At 32.6% G+C, this 26,258-nt stretch overlaps 1 protein-coding gene across 1 annotated transcript in view; it reads left to right on the forward strand.

Annotated features, from left to right (window-relative positions):
- The window catches only part of LOC139498753 (uncharacterized), a 23,372-nt gene extending 2,062 nt beyond the window's left edge, over positions 1-21,310 (forward strand). Inside the window, exons 2-12 of the mRNA XM_071287293.1 lie at positions 4,102-4,282; positions 9,391-9,518; positions 12,094-12,220; positions 13,488-13,619; positions 14,444-14,635; positions 15,283-15,393; positions 16,014-16,079; positions 16,921-16,986; positions 17,767-17,814; positions 19,122-19,200; positions 19,697-21,310. Coding sequence (XP_071143394.1) covers positions 4,138-4,282; positions 9,391-9,518; positions 12,094-12,220; positions 13,488-13,619; positions 14,444-14,635; positions 15,283-15,393; positions 16,014-16,079; positions 16,921-16,986; positions 17,767-17,814; positions 19,122-19,200; positions 19,697-20,270 — 1,668 coding nt within the window. The 5' untranslated portion in view covers positions 4,102-4,137 and the 3' untranslated portion in view covers positions 20,271-21,310. The remainder of the gene's footprint in view (positions 1-4,101; positions 4,283-9,390; positions 9,519-12,093; positions 12,221-13,487; positions 13,620-14,443; positions 14,636-15,282; positions 15,394-16,013; positions 16,080-16,920; positions 16,987-17,766; positions 17,815-19,121; positions 19,201-19,696) is intronic.
- The last annotated feature ends 4,948 nt before the right edge of the window (positions 21,311-26,258 follow it).

Genomic DNA, 26,258 nt, shown 5'->3' on the forward strand with positions numbered 1-26,258 from the left:
GATCTCTTCCAGATCACGACGACTTCTGTATTTATTTTATCCCAGACCAACTCGACCAATACCCAATCCCTTCGCGACCACTCTTCGATCTCCACTCGCCCATACACGAGAACACATGACTGCTACTCGATTCTCTAAAAGTGTGTGCAGATCTACGGTAATTAACTCTCATAACTCTGTCTCCGCAAAAATATACTGGCAACATCATATTTAACTGTACAAAAATTCCTCTATGTATAGTACGTGTCTTTATTTTGCAAGTAGAGGTAACATTTTAAAAGAGAGGCAAAAGACACCAAAGGAACAATCCAACTCAAAGGTTGAAAACAAAGCGACTCAGCCGTAGCAAAAAAAAAAAAAGATAACCGACGAAAAGACAAACAGCAGGCCACACAAGATAGAAAAATAAAAACTTAGCAACACATAACCCAACAAAATCCTGGGATGAAGTCAGGTGTTGCGTTAGGGAAGAATATCCTGCAATTTTGGCATATTTGGATATTTTCTGTTTTGTCTGTCCGTATTTTCGTTTGTCTAGAAATGTTTGTACTAGTATATAATTTAACCTTAAACCTAATAAGAGTTACAGGAAAAATAAAAGATGCCAAATTTGTGATTTCTCTCTCATTTTTGGAGATCTTGATAATATGATATGAGGCCAGTCTTTTTCAGGATTTACGGACTTCCCTTTTGCATTGAAGTTCGGCATTTTTATCTATATTTTGCTACACCGAAAAGAGGAAAATTGAGCTGGCCCCTAAACAAAAATGTATACAAGTTCATTGACAATGGACGTCATACTTAATAGCTCCGAAATATACTAAAATAAAAAATCATACAAAACTAACAAAGGCTGGAGGCTTCTGGCTACTGACAGATGCAAAAATGCTATTATATCTCAATACTCCCCATTTACCTCTAGTCAATGTACTAGATCCCCCCCCCCCCCCCCCCCCCCCCAGTAATACACAAATTTATCTCGCTAAAATCTAATATGCTGTTACATACACGATCGAGTGCATCTTACAAGTTGAGATATCTGAACACCATAAAAGGCACGTCGCCGTCTAAAAATGGATAATTAACGATAGGAAATGAAAAATCATCTCTTTTCTCGTAAATTTTGGTATTGAATTTCCCGTTAATGATATAGATATTTAGATCGAGGAAAGGGTACTGTTCATTATCAATATTAGCTTTATTTAAAGTTGTTTCAACAGGATAAATTTCTTTATTATTATATGCATACTAATTTATTGAAAACTAACATATCATTCAAATATCTAAAGTATTGATAATTTTTGTATGCAGATGTTGTTTCGATGGGTCTTTACTGATTTTAGTCATAAATTGTAACTCATAACAATACAGAAATAGGTCTGCAATAATTGGTGCACAGTGAGTCCCTATTGAAATTCCGATAACTTGGCCATATACGGAATCTCCAAAGCGAACAAAAATGTTATCAAATAAAAATTTCAAGGGCAGTTATAATATAAAAGCATGTCCAATTAACATTTGTTCAAGAAATAAAAAAAAAATCAGACAATTAATTTGAAGGAAAACAATACGCCTTATGAAAAAAGATTGGTTGGAGATTAAGTTCCATAAATTCTTTTAAGGAGATAATCGTGTTGCAAACAATATCTGCTGCTTACCTCCCCTGTGATACTAAAAAAATATTTTGATGGATGTAAACTTAGGCATGCGTACTTTAAATTTGAGTTGAAATAATTATAGCTTTTATTTCAAAAAGGCTTTGCTTTTTACTTATTTTACCAAAAACTTACAAGGGGTTACGGGAAAAACAAAGTCTGCAAAATTAGCGATTTCTCCAACAAAAAGGATACCAAGTATATCAAATCATTTACAGCAAATAAAGCATATTGATTATGTTAGGTTTTATGGACTTTCGTTTTGAATTTTCTTGGAGTTCGGTATTTACTTTCTTTATCCACCCAACGGTGGAAAATTCGTAAAAAATATGACTTGGATAAGACACATGTCCCGATTCTGTTGTAATAGATATGGAATGTTAACATAAAGAGTGGCAAAAGATATCAGAGTGACATTCAAACTAACTCACAGTCGGAAATAACTGGATAGCACATCCTCATTTTTACGGAAATGTTGTTAACCGTGCCCGGAAATTTAGAAATGATCCTTGTACTAGTATAAAAAAAGATATAGTACAATTGCCAACCGAGACAGCTTTTCACAGAACACCAAATGACATAGAAATGATTAATAACAACTATACATGTAGGTCACATAACTGTTTTCATTCGGACTTTTTTACGTAATGTCACACAAAAAGGAGACGAAAGACAAATTTTTTTTTTATTTGGATCGTTCTTACACTAGCGATACAAAGAGTTCAGCGTGCACATGTTTTTATCATTTGTTTCAAACATACTTTTGCAAAGTTTGCCTAAACCTATTTCCCGCGTAATAAGTTCAAATAACAACAAACTGTGCATGCGTGTATGACAGTGCAAACAGGGCCAGCAAACTCCGATTAAACGATGCATTTGATAGATATATGTAAAATTGTAAACAGTTCAGAAAAGGTATCACTCCAGGGGATTGAAATTCTACTTTGGGTAAAATTTTGGGGTAGTATGTGACATCTTTGCCCTCTTTTTGCAATATGTTTAGGCAAATAAATGCAGGTTGTTGCCATACAGAAAAAAGAAAATAAGTATATTTAACCATTCAACTACTGAAAATCAAATCTATGAAAAAATACTGATTACATACTTATGCACATATATTACACAAACAGTATGCTTTATTAGTAAGAAAGCAAGGAAAAGGGGATGGTACAGTTTATGTATATTGCTATCTAACATAAGACAAATCTCATTTTGTGGTGTCATTTCCAAAAAAGAGCAACACAACTATCCTTACATATCAGTGTCCACTACGAGGAAGTTTTTATAAGCATTGATTCCTCTTTGTTAAGTAAAATGTAAGTGCAAGTCTCTCATACTGCCCACATGTGGTCGGCGTGTCAGCCACTGCCTCACATAGATTTCTCGGCGCCCGTCGCTGTCTACACCTTCTTGTTCGTCTTCTTTTCACTCTCCAAGCTCCGTTACAGCTATTAATCTGTCTCTGAGCTCTTACCACCTTGCCCACAAATCCAACTGCTTTAATTCTATATAGATATTTTAAATGTATGATTTTACTCGGACCTTCTTCTGAATATAACCAATGCTGAGTTCACACGTAATTCGAATTCGATAATACCCCAGCTATCATATATAACATTATAAAGGATAATTAGTCAAAAATGGCCACCCAAATTTGCTTTTGATCTGTGTTTGATGGTAATACAGCATTATGTATACTGCGTTTCATAAAATTTGGTTTAGGCAAAATAAAATTAGAGAACGGAAAATAATATTGTTGGGACGTACGAACATACGTACGGACGGACAAGGGTAACACGTAATGCTCACTCCGAAGCGGCGGAGAATAAAAGTTTCGGACGTTTTTATACTAAAATTGTGCATACCCGATTATCCCTACGACCCATAAACGATCAGGTCGATCTGGCCTGGTCAAGATCAGACTGAGATCGTTAAAACCTTGATTTGGTCTAGCTAGTCGAGTAAAGATCGTGTAAAGATCGTGAATGGATCGGAATTATCGAATAAATATTCATTTTGTTGTCAGGATGGAGTCCTGGTGGGGTCGTGAATTGTCGAGTAAAGTTCGTGTACAGTCGGATGGCGGTCGGGTAGAAGTCATGAACAGGCCTGATCAAGATTTTGGTTGAGCTTGTTCGTGGAAATTTGGACAATCGGGTTCATCGAGTTGATCTGATCGGCAGTGTGAACCTAGCTTTAATGAGATAGCAACTATAACACAACCGTACCATACGAGCTATAATTGGAATCGAGTCATCAAAACCATTACAAATATAAATAGATTAAAACAAAGCATTTGAAACACATTGTGATGAAAAATCAATGGAATATTACAAAATTAATCTTTAATATATATCCATTAATTAAAACAAATGCGCCTTTGATAAAACGGAACGTCTTCACAACTACATGTAACAGCTTCATAGTATTATCAACACTTCTACAGGCATAAGTGAAATCAAAGATACTGCAAGCTGGACAGATGCTGTTTCGCTGTGTATTGACAGAGGTAATGTTTTGGAAAGTAATAAAAACAGTTTTGTCGGAACACCTTCAACAAAATAACAACATACAAAGTCTCTGGAGTGGAAGCTACATCGCAATGTTACCATGGATGGAAATCTTAGGTTTGTATCAATTCGCCGTTTCAGAATCTAAAGCATCATGGGTAATTTCATTATTCGTACCCCAAAGTGAAAATAACGTTACGTCATTGGTTGAATTTCCATTGTTTATAACGTTTTAAACCAATCAAAACGCTTTGGTGTACGCTTTTGAAAATATTACCCAGGATGCATTAGATTCTGAAACGGCGAATTGATAAAATACAAAATGTTCTTTCTATGCTGGAATGATTACAAGATAACAAGTCAATTAAGCACTAAATGATAGTGCTGTCTTTCATATCAAAGTTAAAGTTACCTATATTTTGACCGCTCTGTTACAAATTCGAAATGTTTAATACAATTTAACAAAGACTTGGTACGGGTCGAACTTACATTAAAGTTTATTTTTAATTCATGAACCATGTGTCATGTTGTAAAAATGCATGAAATTGTGAAATTTTGCATTTGATTCTTTTTAAGTCATGTTTGGTATCAAAAGTCATTATTTCTTATGAGTAATTTAGTTTCAATATTTTTATTACGCCAGAAGTGCATTTTAGTCGGAAAACAAGATTCTTAACTCTTTTTCAAATAATTTTATAAAAGACATGTATTAGTCGTTTTAGCGTTACTAGGAAATATTTATGGATTAAGATTAAGACTATGTCGTGAGAATACTTTTTGACAACAATGGTCATCAATGTAATTTATTTGTCAACACCTAAACTGTATATATATAGAGTGAATAATGTCAATTAACACTAAGTCTTAATTAAATCTGCTTTTAAAATGTTTCATTGTTTGGAAACTATTTGTTTATAAGAACCCTTTTCTATTTTCATTGGTCAAAACGTTTCTATGATCATGTTTTATAAAGGTTACGTTGAGAACGAGAAGGGATAGAGAAAAATAGAGAGAACCATGTGACGCTCCGGTTCGCCCCGCTCTCGATCTACGAGCAGCGGCGGGTAAATGTATTTTGCCATGATTACTGTTTTGTAAATATTGTTTATGAACTGTGACTGTATATAATTATGTTGGATGGAAAAAATAAAGTATGTGAACGTTCATGTATCCAGTATCGTGTGTTGATTTATAACAACTTTCCTGTATGGACCTTCTGTCATCAAAAACCGGGCCTAAATTGTTTGGATTGTAAAATACTGTTATTCATTTCCGACGGACTATAGAGTTAACAAAAACGAAACACACCAACAAAACAACCACATGTACAATCGACAATTCAAATTATGACAAACTAGGATTTTCTATTCCGTCAAAAATTAAGGAAATTCTAAACGTGTCAAATGGCGGAGGGCGAGTGCCGATCCTGTGTAACCTTTCGCTGCCAAGCTGAGTGTCCCCATTGAAGAACGTTATCCCAGTGATTCGAAAGTTGTTTGAGAAATCATTATTGTGAACATATGGACCTACCCATACCTTTTGATTAAACGACCATGAACAACGAACAGCAACTTATGAAGAATATCGAAACGACATGACATTCCTCGACAACGACCATGAACAACTTAAGATTTGCATCTTGTGATTATATGCTAAAGTTGATGTGACCACTTGTATTCGCTGTATGGTGGATTTCTACCATGGATGTGATGTACCGTATGCAGAGAAGACGGTTCGATGGCAATTGTGAAATGATATACTTTTTGCAATTACTAACTCTTGTATTCAACTTCAGTTTGAATGTATGTAACATTTGCTTTATAATTTTCATGTTTCAATATTTACATATTTTTATTGATTTTGATTGACCAATTTCGTATCTAGTTTAAGTCCAATAGCCGGTCTATTGTTTCTTTTTCTTGATGTTTATAGTGCTCAAACGTAGTCTGGACAACTACAAGAATTTTGAAAGCTCAGTCAAAATCAACAGAATGTGAAAGCAACTTATTTTTATTTTTTTAATTTTAATTCATGAAGACGAGCGATTTAAAACCCATGATCACGCACCTTGTAATTTACAAAAACAAAAAAACTGGATATCGTTGGTATTTGTCACAAAGCTAATTAGGGCACTTGACAGGTTATCCAAAGCTAAGGAAGGCATTCTGATAACCTTGACCAAGATATTGTTCTATTCAAAGTGCAACCGGTATTCTGTCCGGGTTGAAATTTTAAGGAGGTTATAAGGGGCCTGCCTTAGATGAATTTCGAACCTCAACGGACCAGAAACTAGCATTAAATAGACGATGTTTTATTGTTGTATATTACTTGGTTTTTATTTTCGTGTAAATGGCTCTCACTTACGTTTACGAAGTAGAGGTTCGTCCGAATGATATATATTTTTTTCAAAATTAATATGCAAAATTCTGAAAATTTAGAGAGGTTCATGTCATATATATGTAAATGTTGATGTCAAAATGTATACAGCTTCGGGGTCCGAAGCTAGAGGGATGTTGGAAGAGTTGTCATGTTGTAAAAATGCATGAAATTGTGAAATTTTGCATTTGATTCTTTTTAAGTCATGTTTGGTATCAAAAGTCATTATTTCTTATGAGTAATTTAGTTTCAATATTTTTATTACGCCAGAAGTGCATTTTAGTCGGAAAACAAGATTCTTAACTCTTTTTCAAATAATTTTATAAAAGACATGTATTAGTCGTTTTAGCGTTAAGTACTAGGAAATATTTATGGATTAAGATTAAGACTATGTCGTGAGAATACTTTTTGACAACAATGGTCATCAATGTAATTTATTTGTCAACACCTAAACTGTATATATATAGAGTGAATAATGTCAATTAACACTAAGTCTTAATTAAATCTGCTTTTAAAATGTTTCATTGTTTGGAAACTATTTGTTTATAAGAACCCTTTTCTATTTTCATTGGTCAAAACGTTTCTATGATCATGTTTTATAAAGGTTACGTTGAGAACGAGAAGGGATAGAGAAAAATAGAGAGAACCATGTGACGCTCCGGTTCGCCCCGCTCTCGATCTACGAGCAGCGGCGGGTAAATGTATTTTGCCATGATTACTGTTTTGTAAATATTGTTTATGAACTGTGACTGTATATAATTATGTTGGATGGAAAAAATAAAGTATGTGAACGTTCATGTATCCAGTATCGTGTGTTGATTTATAACAACTTTCCTGTATGGACCTTCTGTCATCAAAAACCGGGCCTAAATTGTTTGGATTGTAAAATACTGTTATTCATTTCCGACGGACTATAGAGTTAACAAAAACGAAACACACCAACCACATGTACAATCGACAATTCAAATTATGACAAACTAGGATTTTCTATTCCGTCAAAAATTAAGGAAATTCTAAACGTGTCAAATTGTCAAAAAGTATTCTCACGACATAGTCTTAATCTTAATCCATAAATATTTCCTAGTAACGCTAAAACGACTAATACATGTCTTTTATAAAATTATTTGAAAAAGAGTTAAGAATCTTGTTTTCCGACTAAAATGCACTTCTGGCGTAATAAAAATATTGAAACTAAATTACTCATAAGAAATAATGACTTTTGATACCAAACATGACTTAAAAAGAATCAAATGCAAAATTTCACAATTTCATGCATTTTTACAACATGACAACTGCATACGCGTTGTCTTCTTATGGAAATCAAACATTCATTGCAAACTATCATTGGTATGCATGATCCCATTTTATTGTATTGCATTGACTTGCAAAATATGTAAACAATTGAATGATGGCGAATAAAAAAATCAGTGTTTGGTGTTCAACAAAAGACCAATGTGTATGTTGATAGGACGTCAGCTTAGTAGATCTTCGGCTAAACATAACTTTTACATTTGTCAGTTTTCAAAGTACTGTAAGGATCGGAACACCTATATTTGGTGTACGGGATGTTTGTAGAGATCTCTATGGCATGGTTCATCTGCCTTTGACCACTGTTTATGTAATATTGACAATCTTAAGTGTATTGGACACTTCTAGTAAAACCCTTAATATTACAGACGTTCAGTAAATATACTATCATAGTAAAGCAGAAGAGACATTTCAGTATTTGCGCTCTGGTATTCTTTAGTCTTTAGTATATAGTTATCTCATTGGAAACCCACCCACATCTGCTACGTTGTATATAAAGATATATAGAACTTAAGAAAGTACTGTTGCACAAAATATTGGTAATCGTTCAATTTCAAACTGTTCATGATAGAAGCTGTTAACATTTTGGTTTAAACGTATATGCATACCCATATCCTTGACTAAATAGTCACGGTCTGCCTGAACTGTTCTAGACAAATTCATAGAGCTGAGTTTTTTACAATGATTTAGACACGTTTTTAGTTGAGTTTTTTTTTATCTTTCGAGGTAAAGTGTTGAGTTTAATAAAAAAAAAAATGATAGCGTTAATGTCCATTCTTATCTAAATAGTTACAGGCTTCAACTAGTTGCAGGTAAATCACGTGGTAAAAGAAGCAGTTCTGATTACAAGTATTAAGTCTGGTCACGCATTATCTTTCACGATCAAAATAATGCGTTGCCTGATCTTTCACGATCAAGTTTGATGAAAACTCAATAAAATGCAAGGTTTTCATAAACAAATTAACGGTTTTAAGGAAGATTATACTTTTATTTTACTGTAATATTAGATAGACAAACGATTAAATTATATCATTATATATTGAAATATGACCATTATATGTAGGTACAAATAGTGTCCTTTTTAGACATGCATTGCACCCTTTTGTGTTTTTTTTTTTTTAAAAAGAACTGCATATTTTTCTTATTTCATTGCACAGTAATGTTGAGGAAGTTGAACCATTTTGACAGACATATCTTTTTGTTCGGATTTGTTCCGCGTTTTGAAAATCAAGCGATTTTTTTCACAGATTCTGTACTAGAATTTACATTAATTTCTTTCACGATCCGGTAACAGAGCTTTAACGATCATCTCGCAATACTTGACCACCGTTAGATATTCTTTCACGATCATTTCTCTCGTTAAACCGAATGACACCCGTGAGTATGGATGTGCACTATTGATTTCTATATTAATGTGATGTATTATACATATCTAACCACCACTGGTAAATATTTCGATTTTGTTAATTAAAAAAGTTGTATTGCAACAAATGGTTGCGACCATATACCAAGTACATTGTATCATTCAATGTTATTTACAGGTTGTTTCAGAATACAAAAGATGAACGATGTGGAAGAGATAGTGTTTTCAAAAAGCACAACTGGAGTAAATTCAGCTGTTTGTCAAGTGAAATGTTCACATGCAAAGTATTTTGCCGTTAACTCAGACGTAAGAATAGCTATTTATATATTATTAGATATCATTATAATTTTCTCAATCTAATTAAAAACCGATCTATCATCGCTCCTGTTTCTGATATGTCGCGTGGGAGATCTAACGAAACCCGCTTTGAAGTCACATGTGAGTGACCTCGTAGGTGTGTCTTTTTCGACCAATGAAATTGAGTCTTCCACGATCTTGGAAGTTTAACGTAAGGCAAAGGGATGTAACTCATTTTATTTACGACGAAATCGTCAGTCAAAATAATTCATAAACTTTTTTGATTGGCTTATTAATAGGTCGTCAAATCATTTGCATATCTTTATAAATTCATAACTTTTAGTTCACTCACATGTGACCTCAAAGCCGGTTTCGTTAGATCTCCCACGCGACATATCAGAAACAGGAGCGATGAGAGATCGGTTTTTAATTAGATTGTAATTTTCTATAACTCTGTAATTTTAATTCACATGAATACTACACATACCATATATATCTATACTTGCATGTACCTTTTTTTATTTGAAGATGAAAAGTAACAATTAGTTTTTAGAAAATTTCATGTTATATTACCTTATGGACATGGTCATTCACAAGAATATCTAAAATCGAAAAGCGTAGTATGTATTAACTTATCATACAGCACGTTAAAATTCCAGGGTTTTACAGACGCTTGATCGGTCTATTGACTATTAATTGTTGTTATGTACTGGCATATACATTTTTAACTGTTTCAGTTTCAGATATTTAAACAAGAACAACAAAACATGTAGAGTGGGGTGATCATTTTCGCCATATCTTTCCATGTTTTCTTCAGTTTATGTTTAGGTCTTTATTTTTTTGAAGTATACAGATATTTCTATATGAAGATAACTTCAAATGCAAAATATTCTTAGCTTGAAAACGTGTTTGTTTTGAGTAAAATCATCTGAAAAGTTGGATTAAAGGGTGTATGAAATTTCCTATTTTTTTGTCAACGGGTGACACATATTCGCCGTTTTGACATATCTATTTAAAACCAAGTAACTGCAGCTTTAAACAATATTTATCAAATAAATATCATTATAGACGAATAGCAGACATTTGAAAGGTGTAAAACACTGAAATTTAGGGCAATCAGTCAAAGAATTACTAAGGAATGCTTCTTTGAAATCGTTTTTTTCATTCAGGAAATTGGCTGAAAATCGTTGTCCATTTTTCGGTCCTTTGCCGTAGGTGCCGAAATTTAGTCTCATTTTCAAAAATAATCATATTTGTTATAAAAATATAATTTAACGGCATATTTCTTCAATTTCAAACATCCTTTGAAGTTTTTATTCCTCAAAATCATAAAACGGCGAAATTGTGTCCACGGCGAATATGAGCGCCCCACTCTAGTGTACTTAGTTAAATAACGCCTACATTAGAGGGTGAAAGTATAAGAACAGAATTCTTATCAGGGCATTAATCTCCTCTATTAGCCACTCAGCCATGTGTTATTATATAGTGATGTCTGTACTTCGAAGACGTGAGACATATTGCCTGGTTGTGATTTTTCTGTCAATCTTTTTTCGTTCTTTTAGTTTTTCTTTCAGTTCCTCTTTTGATTTCGTGATACAATCTTGTCAGGGCCGTATATTTTTTTAACGTGATTGGTTAAGTTCCCATGAAGATGTAAAGCAAACATTTAGTGTGTTTCATATTCCTATAACCTTCTAGTGTATTTTAACATTGACCTCAAAATCAAGCTATTATCCTTCGATACATTCTTTGCCGATTGAGCACTAGATAGACAGAATATAAAATTATCAGTTTGAAATTGGAACATTAAACAGAGAGCATGATCACCTAGAAAGAATACGTTAAGTACCATATATAGTCTTTATGGTCATGACAATACCTTTGTGTACGTCTGTTCAGTTCGTTTGATTGGGGTCATATTCAAACCCCTTACGTGTTTGCTTGATACAACCCGAAACATTTGTTTGCTATCTCACATACAAATGTAAGAGCACAGTTCTATCGGTTTAGTACGTAGTAGTCTTCACTGAGGGGATCACACACGCTCCCTTATATGCTCAATTCTAAAATTTAAGGAAACATTTGTTGATTCTAATCCATTACCCTTATATACATTTGTACGTACAATTGAAAATGAAATGGGAAATGTTACTGTAATGGCAAAGAGACAAAACCCCGACCAAAGAGCAAAATACAGCCGAAGTCCACCAATAGGTCTTTAACACAGGGAGAAAATCCTGCACCCGTATGCATGCTTCAGCTGTCCCCTTAACATGCTGAACGAAAGTGAGCACTAGTTCAGTGAACATTGAAATTGCACTGAAAAATTGTTCGCAACTAACAAAGGCCAGAGGCTCCTGGCATGGGACAGGCGCAAACATGCAGTTGGGTTAAACATGTTTACTGAGATACTTATAGTTTTTTTGTGTATTATAATATACTTGCTGGGGCTTTTCCTTACTGTAGTAACTTCTAAAACTAGAGGGAAACGTCGACATTAGTTTAACCTTGTAATACATAATTTATTACCGATAGTGTTGTCTTTTGTGTGTGCCACCTTCATCTGTCAAATTTGTTTTTAAAGACAAGTCGATGTGCGTGTTTCGATGACCATCGACTGATAGACTTACCAAGCCTTAAAGCTGCAAAATGCTTACACAGTTGTGTGATGAATGATACAGACTGTTTTGAACTGTTATTCACGTATAAAGGTATTTTATATATTTTTTTTATCAACAATTTCATATTAAAGAGCTTTGAAATCGGCTGTATATATACAACTTTTTTATGTGTATGTCATCTAATATTTGTAATAAACAAATATACATATATACATGCATGTGCGTTGGTATGAAATCAAATGTAAACAAATGTGTATTCACATGCTATTTACAGTCAATTGCATTGAGTGTGTAGGCAAAGGTTATTTCTTTGGTTAGCTTTCTTGCTAGCTGAACCGTAAAGTTATCATTAGGCAATGAATACTACCCTCCTTTTGAAGAAGACTAGTTACACATACAGATTGTTTATCTGTCGGACTAGTCTACTTTAAACATGCTAAATATAAAAAAGAAGATGTGGTATGATTGCCTATGAGACAACTGTCCACAAGAGACAAATATGCCACATACATTAACAACTATAGGTCACCGGCCTTCAACAATGAGCAAAGCCAATACCGCATAGTCAGCTATAAAAGGCCCCGATATCACGATGTAAAACAATTCAAACGAGAAAACTAACGGTCTTATTTATATAAAAGAATGAACGAAAACAAAATATGTCACACATAAACAAACGACAACCATTGAATTACAGGCTCCTAACATAAATAGTGTGGCGGGGATAAACATGTTAGCGGGATCCCAACCCTCCTCCCCCTAAACTGGGACAGTGGTATAACAGTACAACATAAGGACGAACTATAACAATCAGTTGAAATAGGCTTAACTCGTCAGATGGACAAAAATACAAGTAGGCGTGTGTAAAGAAGACTAGAATACCTAATCTAATAATGACTTCAGGGTTCAGCTAGAAAGCACGCTAACCAAATATATTACCGTTGTCTATTCATACGCAATGTAATCGGCTATAATTTTATACAACATATGGGGCTCTTCAAATTTTAACAATAAAATGCATGCTGTGACAAACGATCATTTTTTAGATGTTAATACACGAATATTATAGATGGTGGACAAATTACATTTTAACCTGATCTGTAAAATCATTTAAAAAATATTTAAAAGGGAAGCAATATATGGTCAGTTATGAACATATTGAATTACCTAAAAACTTTGTAACAAATATAACTATCACAATTTCACTTGTGTTTGTTATACACAATAATCAATACTATATATCAGACCATATACTTCAATGTGGTGTTTTAACATTTACTCATACGAAAATTAAAATCAAGAAATAGATTCATACAAACAAGTATTTTTTTATCAAGACTTTAATACTTTTTTTCAGTATTGAATGACACTGATATCCATCTTGATAATCCAACCGATACTCTCAAATCTTGTGTTTATTCAGACTGCATTTCGTCCCAACAGCATTATGAAAAAGACGATTGTAATAAACGGTATATTGCACAGTGTCGTAAGTATACATTTAGACTGCATTTCTTTCTAACCAAAATTGTGTAAACGTTGTGTGGCGTTTGTTGTTGTTTTCTAAACGCTACGAAAGTAGAAACAAATACAAAGTCTTTACGGACCCTGTTTGAACTTTCAATTTGCATGCACATGTTGTTGGTAAACATATGTTTTACAAACGTAGAACAAAATATCGTTTAATCAAATTCAAGTTAGAAACAAATGTAGCGTTTGTACTAACAAACGACCAACAACAAACTGTAGACGCATCTTTAGCAATTGCATAGTTTATCAAAGTTTATGTAAACTTTGCAAACGTATGTTAGAAACAAATGATCGTGCGCACTTAGTCGTTTGCATCGTTTGTGTTAGAAAAACATGCACCCTTAGATACAGTAGTACATTTACATGTTCTACTTTGATTGTAAGTCGTATAATTACAAGCTGAATGTGTATCGACTCGGGTGTCATTCGGTGTATCGAGAGAATTGATCTTCTATTGTTAACCTTACTCTTGTTAACCACTTGAAAATATTTTATTCTTTTATTTCTAAAAAAAACATCAGTCTATACTGGTACATGTACGTAGTAAGTTACACATGCATCATGTAACGATATATTTTACATGTCTCAGAAGATGCGAATAATGTTTCTGTCTACAAATGTATCGTTCTTTTAACATACAAATGTATCGTTCTTTTAACATACAAATGTATCGTTCTTTTAACATACAAATGTATCAGTCTTTTAACATACAAATGTATCGTTCTTTTAACATACAAATGTGTCAGTTTTTTAACATACAAATGTATCGTTCTTTTGACATAGGAAACGGCCAGTATGCTAACTATCCCACTGAATATGCAACATACGATGCTTTACTATGGGGTTGTGTGTTTCAACAAGATACATTTCCTCTGTTGCTTTCTACAAACAGCTGTGAATTAGACCAGCGAAACGCACAGCACTGGGTTGGCGTGAGAAGCCAGAAGTTAGATATCCATCATATGGGTCAATATGGTACTGTTATGCTAGAACATAATATGATCAAGTAAACTAATGATTTAGTCAGATTATTCTATATTTGAACATGTTTCACTGATTCCTACATGGCTGAGTAATTCTTTAAAACAATGCGTGTACACGGAGAAGTTACAATGTACAAAAAGACGATTTTAATTTTACCTGTTTTGGGTTCCGCCATGTTGGGATCACCGTAACTGCATTTACTGTTATCAGTTTAATACCAGTGATGTTTAACGTTAAGCGGTTATAGATTGACAATAAACGAATGATAATTTGCAATAAATTGTAACGTTTCATTTAGTATCGTATAAATGAAACCTGTTTGAAAATCATACATTTTGAAGAAAAATTAGCGAATTGGTGAATGTGTATTGATTAAAGTTAAGATTTGCACAAAAATATCAACATATAGTTGGGTCTTATACATATTATATTCACTTGATCAATAAACAATGAGTATACATTTGTGTAATAGTGATTAATACTAAACATCTTCTGTGAAAACAATATATAGTTATGAGAGCTATGGATGCCTCATGCAGCCAATCAAAGCACAAATATATGCTTGGGTTTATTGAATATGTCCGGCTATTTTTGGAATAAACACAAATGTTAAACGGATACTGTATTGAATTTTTCAGAAATAGGCTTTGAGACAGTTAAAAACAGAATTGTTACATGTGGCCACTACGACAGAAGTGGTTTTACTTTTGGAAATTGCAGTATCCAAAACCACTTCATTTGTAAAACAGGTAAGTATGTATATACATGTAAAAGCAATGTATATTTGCACCTTTTCCCAAGTCAGGAGCGTCTGGGCTTTGTTAGTCTTGTATGCATTTCAATTTTAGTTCATTTATACGTTTTGGAGTTTAGTATGGCCTTTATCAACACTGCTCTAGTACACATTGTTGTTTTAGGGCAAGCTGAAGCACGCCTGTGGGTACGGGTTGTTCTTGCTGACTCATTGGTGACCTTCGGGTGTTGTTTGGCCCTTAAGTCGTGTGTCTTCTCTTTAAAACATTCCAAATACCATTCCCAGTTTTATATTGTGTTGCACAATAAAGACATGTGAGATTAAACTCACTAAGACACAACAAAATACGAACAAAAGAAGTCGTGAGTAAAGAGTCAATATCGAATAAACCTATCATGTGTAAGCAGCTGTAAATAACAGTTTGACAAAAATAAACTATCGGCGGAAGAATAATATTTTCTCCGTAAAGCTGCCAAATCTGTGGCCAGAAGAACTCAGATTATCCCATTACTATGTTGCTTGAATGAGGATCTAAATATGCCATTTTTCTCAATGTTAGAGCAAGTACATAACATTTTCATACGATATACATTACATTTGAACAACACGTTTCAGGTTCATCCGGAAGTATTGAAGGATCCTATGCTTTGACATCTGCTGTAACGACAAGTCTACAAAACGGTAAGATTATATTAGATAGAAGTTGGACTTGGATGGAGAGTTGTCTAATTAATACTCATACCACATCTTCATATATGTAAGAATAACAACGAAGTTTAAAGTTATTATGAATTCAAATAAAGTGCCACTTATTTTGCCGTTTGATAATATCACTTTTCGATCCTTTATAGTAGTATTATATTGTAAATGGAAAACTCATACACACTTAATGATTATGATAAAATGTAGAACATTGATTTTTTTTTTTATCTTTTATTGTCCCTTGTATGAATGATATCGCATAAAAAATATGATAGCGAGCCATTCCTGCGTTTGCGTTAACTGTGGTGTTTCCTCCACAAAGGAATGTTTTAAACAGTATTTTCTTCTACTTACAGTTTTTATTTGAAAGTTTTAACTATCCCTTTGAAAAATCACGGACTCCGGATTCATGTCAAAAATGACATTGCAATAACATATTCAAAACCGTGTTAACTTTGTAGTTGACATGGTAAACATAATTGGCGCTACTCGGTGTCAAGAAACAGTAAACCCTCATAAAATATCTGATAAAACGTATACTAGTATCACGAAATATTTACACTTTTTGAAGGGTGAGGTGAAATTAAAATAAAGACTGACCATACATTAGTGGGTTACGGCTGTTGACCTGATGGATGTTTTCTCCTGAAATATTACTCATATATTTCCATATTTGAAAATAATGTAGAACAAAGGCATGCAAATAAAATTCAAAAGTCAAATAACGGAAGACAGTCAGCACAGTTGCGAGTCTATATTTTCAAACCGACAAAACAATTATTCAAAACTGTATTATCTTGAAAGTTCACTTTGATTTCAGATTCAAATGATAAAACAGAATGCTCGAATACGACAGATTATACAGAAGCAGAAGTTTTTCAAAACGGTACACTTTTGTCAGCTTTACGATAAGACATGTAGACAACAAATACTAATTGATCACATAACAAAGCTTCCGCCTAATTAAAATGTGCAGACCACTATCTAGAAAGACTGACGCTAATCACATGCTAATAACTGCATTGCACATTTGTTTGTACATAGATAAAACACGTCACGTGTCTACGTTCTGTAGAAAAAAAACGATGGGTCAAACCTGGTTCTTTAGCTAGCCAAACTTCTGACTTGTATATTATTTCATAATATTGACCCTAGAGTGTAAATAAAACAAACTGACAAAATTAGTTAAAATGTTAAAAAAAGTATATCATTCATTATTGTGCAAAACACTAGAATTCTGTTTATTGATGAGAAGGTATTATACCTGATTGCTTTTGAATTTTAAATAAAAAATAGTAATTAAACAATGTAATAACATAAACGGTACTAAACTTTCTGCACTAGATGTGCATTTCGACAATCAATGTCCTTTCAGTGACAGAAGATAGAAATCGAGAGCGCGACATAAACCTTAATAATCCAGAGAACAACAATTGAAGCTCTTGGAACGTTTTTGATTTATCAGTTAAAAGATAACAAGTTCAATGTGTAATGCAAAATTGTAAGAGAATTTTATCTCATACATTTCAGTGAATTTAAAATAAAGGTAACCACCGAAGGAGGTGGTTGGTTTCATATCTAGAATTTGTTTTCGCAATTTTGACACAGATGGAAGACTTCAAACTAAAACGTTCTATCTACAAACTATTTATTTTAACTTTTTAAGCAACACTTGAAATGCAAACGGAAGAAGACAGTAGCAGCATAAATGCATGTAAGAAAATGTTATTTTCTTGGGTAAATAACACATAGCTGTGAAGTAGATAGAGCAGATTGTTACCCGGAAAATTATTGTCAACCGATGGACTTTCCAGGGGTACCATGTGTGTTATCAGTTATGTGTTATTTAATTATGTATACTGAATGTCGTACCATTATTGTTTTTATGGTTCAATTTTAAATTTAAAGTATTTTACGATGACGTCACGTACATAACAACTTTACTCTAAAAAAATCAACAATAACTATCAGAAGGAAAGACACTTGTTTCATTATTTCCATGTTGACAGTCACTAAAAAAGCTCTGCGCCAAAACGTAGAACTTATGCGTTGTCTGTAATTACTTGATGTTAACTCATTTTTTCCCTTGAAGTATCGATTTTGATTGGTATACATGAGGGTGACACAAACAAATGTCTCCCGGTCTGTAATTGTCTCCCTCTAACTGGCCTATCAGAATCTGACATTTAAACTTGAAGTATAATAACCCAGTCATTATGTCTAACATGCAAAGAAGAATATAAAAAATCTGCGAAGAAACAACAATGCTTTACATATAATACAACTATGAAATCAAATGAAAACAAGGTCCTAATTTTTTTTGGCAAAATATACTGAACATTTAAAAAGTAATTGACCACTAAAATGTATTGTATGTTCAATACACATGTTGGTTTATAATCTGTTTACAGTTAAAGACAAAATGAAACATTCAATATAAGCCATTACCCAATTTATTGATGTAAGTTATACATGCAATCTTCAGATATATCAACTCTGTAACCATATACAGAAATATAACTTACAATATTTGAAAGCACAACGTCTGTTTTTGAAGGGGAATGATTTAATGATTTGAATTTGATGGTACAGAATATTTATTGCTAACTTTGTCTAAGTGATGGCTAGTGCACAATCACAAGAATGAGACCACACTTAGATTATTATGTAAGATAAACAAAAATACTATAAACGTCCACACCGTAGTATTCTTTATTTGTTAGTCCTATTTAGTGAAGAAGAGTAAACGTTAAGTTCAACTTATATTACCTGAACTGAGCAAATAGAAATTACTCAAAGTACACACTAGCAGTCTGGGGGAGTCATTATGAAAAATTCATTGGGATATTAATAAAGAGGCAATGTTTTATCATTCTTTAAGAATTGGAGTGTTTTATATTAAACATTTCTGTAGTTAAGAAGCTGTAATGTTTCTTTTTCTCCCATTGTAGTTATTTTTATTACCAAAGCACTAAAACTATTGTCTTTCCTGAATTACATTATGTATATTCAATATTTTAGATATTGTGGTATTAGCAGCTGTGATGGCCACTTTAGTCATTGGAATAAGTGTGACAACAGTTTTTGTTCTAAAGAGAAAGTAAATATATCTCCTAGTACCTTTCAAGTTTTATGTTGCACAACACACCCGTTATAAAACAAACGCATTTTACTATCTTCGACCTTAATTTAAAAGAAATATTTTGATCATTGATTTTACTGTGTAAACATGAACTCTTTACAAAATAGCAAAACAAAACAAAAACCTTTATATTTCACATATCTTAATATAAATACTGCAAAAGAGAAAATAACTTGAATGATTTTTTGGTAAATATATTCATGTTATTCCTCAATAACAGTTTAATATTAAAACTTATTTGAAGTTAGTTATAAGAAAAAAATGGGATCAAACAATTATAAATCAATTCGAATGCCGGATGAAAGGATTTTTCCTAATGTATCAAAACAGTATGATCTGGAACACTAATTTTACATTATTGTTTCCCAGTACAGTATAAAAAAAAACACCAACACAACAATGTTGAAATATATGAAAACCCAACATTCTGATGCTGTTCACTGTCTTTTTTCAGATTTCATACAAATAAAAGAAGCGAGAGCTGTGAAAGACATATATCAAATCTTAGGCACAACTCCACACATATTTCAATGCATGACAATTCTAAATACACTGATATTGATATCAATCGGGAAGATTCTTTCAAAAAGGAAGTTGCGAACACAAGTTATAATGATTCAACAAATACAACTAATGGTTACAGAAAATTCCCTCCAGAAATTTCTGAAACAGATGACCCTAATCGAGGTAATCAGATAGTACGAAAACACTTCAATAATATGGAAAATAATACAAATACAGTCTTCCCCGTGAAAAGGAGTTTACCATCATCAATGGATACAGTTTCAACAATACAATCAAGTGAATACTCGTTAGTTACACCGAGAAAAGGCGTAACTGACGTTAATATATTAACTAACAACTCAGATTATGATCATTTAAACGATTTTACAAAGGATACAATGAGTGAAGGGAAACTATATGATCATGTAATTACTGTGCGTGATTCTGATCCAACTTACGACCATTTTCAAATTAATAATACCAAAACAAAAGACAAAAACTATGATCATGTCAGTGATAAGTAATAGATGTATAATAGTAGCATATATAAAGATTAACCGTACATTGTCTCAAAAATAAATGTTATTCCTAAAAGGTTTAAAACAGGTAGAGAGCGAGGCTGTGGCGAACATTTCTATCTTGTTTTCGGCCGTATACAATTAAATGTTTAATAGCATGGTTATTTATTTCTTTTTGAAATTTCTAGTTTGAAACACATCATTAAAAAAAAAACGACTCCAGTTGACATGTGCGGTTTACAACGGATCTATTTTGATTCTTTTGATAATAATCATAGTTATTATTATATGATTATTATTAAGAGATATCTCAAATTTTTACAACACAAAACATTCCCCAGATCAGTTTGTATCTGGAAATGACTGGTTGGATTATTTCAAAGTTTTGAATGATACGTCCTCAATTATAAATGCATTTCAAAATATAAAAGACTCTTTAACAAAAATATTCACAGAACTTGATAATAAGATTACTGATAAAGAAATATGCGAAGCGATTTATTTATTAAAAAGCAAAAAATCATCAAGTTTTGATTTAATTTTGAATGAAATGATAAAATCAAGTCAATCTTTTTTACTTCAAAGTATTTAATACTGTGCTCTTGTCTTGAAATTTTCTTTAAAACATGAACAAAAGGCTTTATGGTCTCATTATTAAAAAGTTGTAATAGAGAAGACCAATCAAATTATAGAGGAATATATATATCTATATCCAATTGTTTGGGTACGCTATACACAAAGTTATTGAATTTCAGATTGATAAAAATTTTGATAAAAGAAATTTAATATGTAAAGAACAAATTGGCTTCTGTGCAGGAAAGCGAACACGTGATCACCTGTTTGTTTTAAAAACTTTAATAGAAAAATATGCCCAAAAGGGTTCAAAACAGTTAATTCATGTTTTATAGTTTTAAACGGGTTTTTGATAATGTGCGTCTTGGAAGCCTTTTATATAAACTAAGAACAAATTGCATAAGTGATCTTTTTTATAGTAATATTAGACACATGAATAGTAAAACAGAAATATGCTTAAAGGTTACTAATGATACTGTAACAAACTCCTTTTCTTCAAAAATTGTTGTTCGTCAATGTGAGAATATACGCCTTAATATGTTGGAATTGATCTCCAAAATATTTTTGATGATGACTGTCAACCAGTAAAACTCAATACAACATAATTGAATTGGCTCCTGTATACAGATGATGTTTTTACCATCAGAAACTGCTACAGGGTTCTTTATATGTATGTGTGTAAGTATGTGGTTGATATTCACACATATAGGTACACTCTTCCTTTGGTCGAGGATTTAGCCACATGTAGTCACCCATCCGCCATATAACGATGACGTTAGATGCTTCACTTGTATAATCTGGATGCCATATGAAATACTCCATCGTAGATCCATCGTTGAACTTCCATTTTCCTTGTGTCTTTTTACCGTTGTATGCATATATACATAGAATACACTCTCCCGATGTCAGCTGAAATAGATGCATGTTATAAATATCGATTACAGATATAAATCATTAAGTAGTTACATGTATTGATTGATCCGTGCAAGACTTAATTCATTTAATGAACGCACGAAAATATGTCCACAGCGAATTTCCCCGTCAAAGTAATGTTTTATCCTTTGCTTGAACGCGGATGGCAGGCAAAATTGCCTGCTTACTTACCTGCTGATGGAAATGTGTCTCCCCTTATTTGTTAAATACTTCAAACAAGTTATAGATATATTACCCAAAATTGTATTAATACAGATCATGTCACATAATCAAATTCATCATTCCTGAATTTAAAAAAAACAACATAATTCGTTAAAGTTTTTTTTTAAGAATTACTTTTGCGATCTTGACCTTGAAAAAAATAGAAGTTTTCCTAAGGATTTGTATTAAAGTAAAGCGTTGTTTAGACACATGGTTCAAAGGTTTTAATTCGAAAACAGTTGATGCATCTGAAAACTTAACACTACCTGTGGACTTCAGTTTAGATCTCTTTTTTATGCATGCGTGAATCATCAAATAATCATTTTTTGAGATCTCTACGGGTGCCACATGTGGAGCAGGATCTGCTTATCCTTCTTCCGGAGCGTCTGAAATCACCCCAGTTTTGGTGAGGTTCGTGTTGCTTAGTTTTTATTTTTCTATGTTGTGTTTTATGTATTATTATTGTTGTCTCTATATTTCTTTTTGCCCCGTTTTTGTCGGTTTATTTTTAATCTATGAGTTTGACTGTGCCTCTGGTTTCTTTTTCCCCTGGCATAGTCACTGTCACATAGTCACTGTCATTTTGACCTTTGGAACGAACACTGATTTCAAAATGTGAGATGACTCTGATTTTTAAAAACATCATGGTGATGTATAACTTTTTTCAATATTATAGTGAAAAATAATTTAGTTTTAATTTAATGATTATTTTGAGTAAAGAAATATGTTTTCCTTTCCATTCACATCAATATAAAGAGAAACAGCCATTGTATTGCATTTTTTCATAACTAAAACATTTGATATGAGCAGATTGTCGAAAAATAAAAATATAATAACACATATTAATTTTAAAAAAAGAAGATGTGGTATGATTGCCAATGAGACAACTGTCCACAAGAGACCACAATGACACAGACATTAACAACTATAGGTCACCGTACGTCCTTCAACAATGAGCAAAGCCCATACTGCATAGTCAGCTGTAAAAGGCCCCGATATAACAATGTAAAACAATTCAAACAAGAAAACTAACGGCCTTATTTATATAAAAAATGTAAAAAAAATACAACAAATGTGTAACACATAAACAAACGACAACCACTGAATTACAGGCTTCTTCGCAAATTTTTTGTATTGTTTACCCGAAGCTTTCAAATATCTGGCTCTGAGGTTTCTGATGAAGGTACATGTAAATCAAAATTGATAAAATGTAGTTTCATATGATGTTATTTTTTATCACCTGTAACAAGCTTGATATAATCCTGTCTTTCACTAGAATCGATACGCATGAGCTCTGTTCCTGGACACACGAAATCTTGATAAAGATCGGCTGCTTGAATGGGCGGTCCAACTTTATAACACAAGTCCAGTTCTCTGTCATAGAAAAAGTTTACCAAACAGCGACCAAATTTTTTGTCTCAATTTGCATAAACAAACACTCAAAATTCTTCAAAAGTAAGACTTGTGTAAACATCCATTGATAAAATATAAACATTGGAAAACTTTCATGAAATATCTAGACACGTTTTCGACATTCTTCTTTTTCTCATATAAAGGCTTGACATTTTCTGAACTTTTGAAATTGTGTCTTAAATTTTCTTCTAAGATCGAGTTTAAAAATCCTGATCAATATACTTGATATACATGTATCTTTGTCTGTGTTTTTCGTAATATGATATACTGTTATTTAAAGTTACACTTATTACAAAACATACTCAGTTCTGCATTTAAATATTTTTATGATACTAATTTGGTTATACAAAAATTTTCTAAGATACGGATGTGGATATGCAATTTAATATGATATTAACAAATACAAATGTCAGCATGCTGATATAAATCAATTTAAAAGTGGGATTGTAAATTATTACAAATATTGATTTATAAATTAATGATGTATTACTAATTGATTAAAACAAATCAAACTGTAGACATATGGTCGGACCAATTGCGTACTAGCATGTATGGTCCATATACTCTTATGAACTGTTGAAAGAAATAAATATCTGGAGAAGTCTGTTTTTTTGTTACATACAATACATTGTTGGCATATTTTAAAAAAGCTCATCATAGATACCAGGATTATATTTTTACGTCAAATGTGTTTGTTGCCTACTTAAGACTCATCACTGAACACTTGAATCGAAAATGTTTAAAAGACCAAATCAGGTAAAAAAAAAAGTGTCCTGGGCAACACATTAGAGTATTATGTTTTGATATTAACAAAACATTCATGTGAATTCAGAAATGAAGATTAAAGGCTCTTGGAACCAAAAGGAAGGAAACCGCCATCTGAAGTGACATAGTGGTTGGTTATACACTCATCATATGTACTAGGGTTAAAATAGTGTAAACTAGTAAAGTCGGGAAATTACTAGTTGATAGATATATATGCAGACTTACGTTGTTTTGAAAGGTAAAATTTACACCCTTTCGCTGAAGATGACATCACAGTATAGGTGAATGGATCATGGTGTAAAACACACATTCCTGTAATATTGTTGTAGAAGAATGATAAACAAAACGCATTTGATAAACATCTTATACGACAAAGCCAAACAGATCTAACATGATCAACACCATTGGCGTTCTCTACTTCATACTTGTTGTCATATTCAGGTTTATGGTGCGCTGAGATCGATCTAATTCTTGATTCACTTAGGACAGCAACGAACATCATGTGCATACATATAAATATAATAGGTATATTCATTCTTGTCGGTACGTCAATCATTCCAATACGATTGCTTCAATATGTTGTTCTTTAAATACTTAGCTTATTATTATGCGCTGACATTATATGATGCATATTACCTGTTGATTGGTCTGTCCTCCTTTATTACCTTGGACATATTCGAAAATATGTTTTAATAAAGAAATCAATAGTAGTATTGAAGATGAACGAAGTTAACGATGATGTTACGTACATGTATTCATATGACTAGTTTAGGGTTACAGATAGATGTACACATATTAAATATGAAGATTAGCTATTGTTCTTGTAAGATTATGAAAGCATTTGGCAGAGCAGAGGAAATATAAATGACAAAACAACAAAGCTGTATTATTTATTTAAGGATGATTTTTCTTAATCTTTAAGGTTCTTTCACTTATGGTATCAATTTCAGTGACAATATTTTCTTCTGCAAATCATATATTTGTTGCAATTTTTCTACAATACAGTCAAACTTGCTATAAAAACAACCTGCAAGCATTGCATTGTGTCATTATGTGCTTGTCCAGTTGTAGTAGTGACATCTTTTAATGTGAGGCTTTCATTCCCTTCAAAGCATAGTTTTTACAAGTCCCAAGACTGAAATCAAAATACACGTTTGCTGTCTGATAAAGTATTCAAAGCATGTCCTTACTGTTTTTTTTCTTTTATCCACTCGAAATCATTGCGTGTAGAATACGACAAATTCAAAGCGTTGAACGGGAAAAGGTAATAAATTTTGTGGCGTGCTAACGCTTTCTAGGTGTAGCATGAACGTTCTAATCCAAATCGCACTATCAAAAGTCAGGGTGTATGTAGAAATGTTACAAATTGTTCCTCAACATAGGCTGGAAACCAAAACTGTTTTCTTGATAGACACATGATGTCTTCTTTTTTTCAAAACATAAATGTCGAAATGAATTTGAATAACTAAAATCACTAACGCTTCGAATGATTAATTTATTTAATATCATGGTTGTTTTGGATCATTTTTTTTTATAACTGGATTGTTACTGAAAATATTAAAAAAAAGTTTGTTTGGAAGTTTTTTTTATGGAATACCAGGTACATGTAGATGTTTTGTCTTTATAAATCTTGCACCCGGAATACAGCCGTATTTGTCAAACAATCTGTTCTTGTTTACATAAACAAACTGTTTACCTGGAAACCAAGTCTTAATAAAAATGAATCTGTCCGAACGTCCATTTGGTCGATTGTGTTCAGTAAACACGTAAGTGTTCGGAATATTGTTCTTCAATAAATGAATGATTTAAGACAAGCTCAAATAGAATGAGACGGGGTTAAGATTGTTAGCCTACGCCAACATATAGTTTATGTCTACAAAACTAATATGTTGTGAGCTCGATACTAAACATGTTGTGAGCTTACATATATTGTTGTGGCAAATTTCAATATGTTGTGAAAACGAATTTATATTGAGTATACATGTACATTTTGTAGTAGTTCTGTCTACCGTCTACATTTCATAGATTCATCAGTCATTTTATTTATTAACGGTCGTATTTTGAATCGAGGTAAGTTTACCGGAAATTGTGCTCACTTCGGCAAATTAT

This window comes from Mytilus edulis, chromosome 12 (genome assembly GCF_963676685.1).
Source record: "Mytilus edulis chromosome 12, xbMytEdul2.2, whole genome shotgun sequence".
Classification (NCBI taxonomy): Eukaryota; Metazoa; Mollusca; class Bivalvia; order Mytilida; family Mytilidae; genus Mytilus; species Mytilus edulis.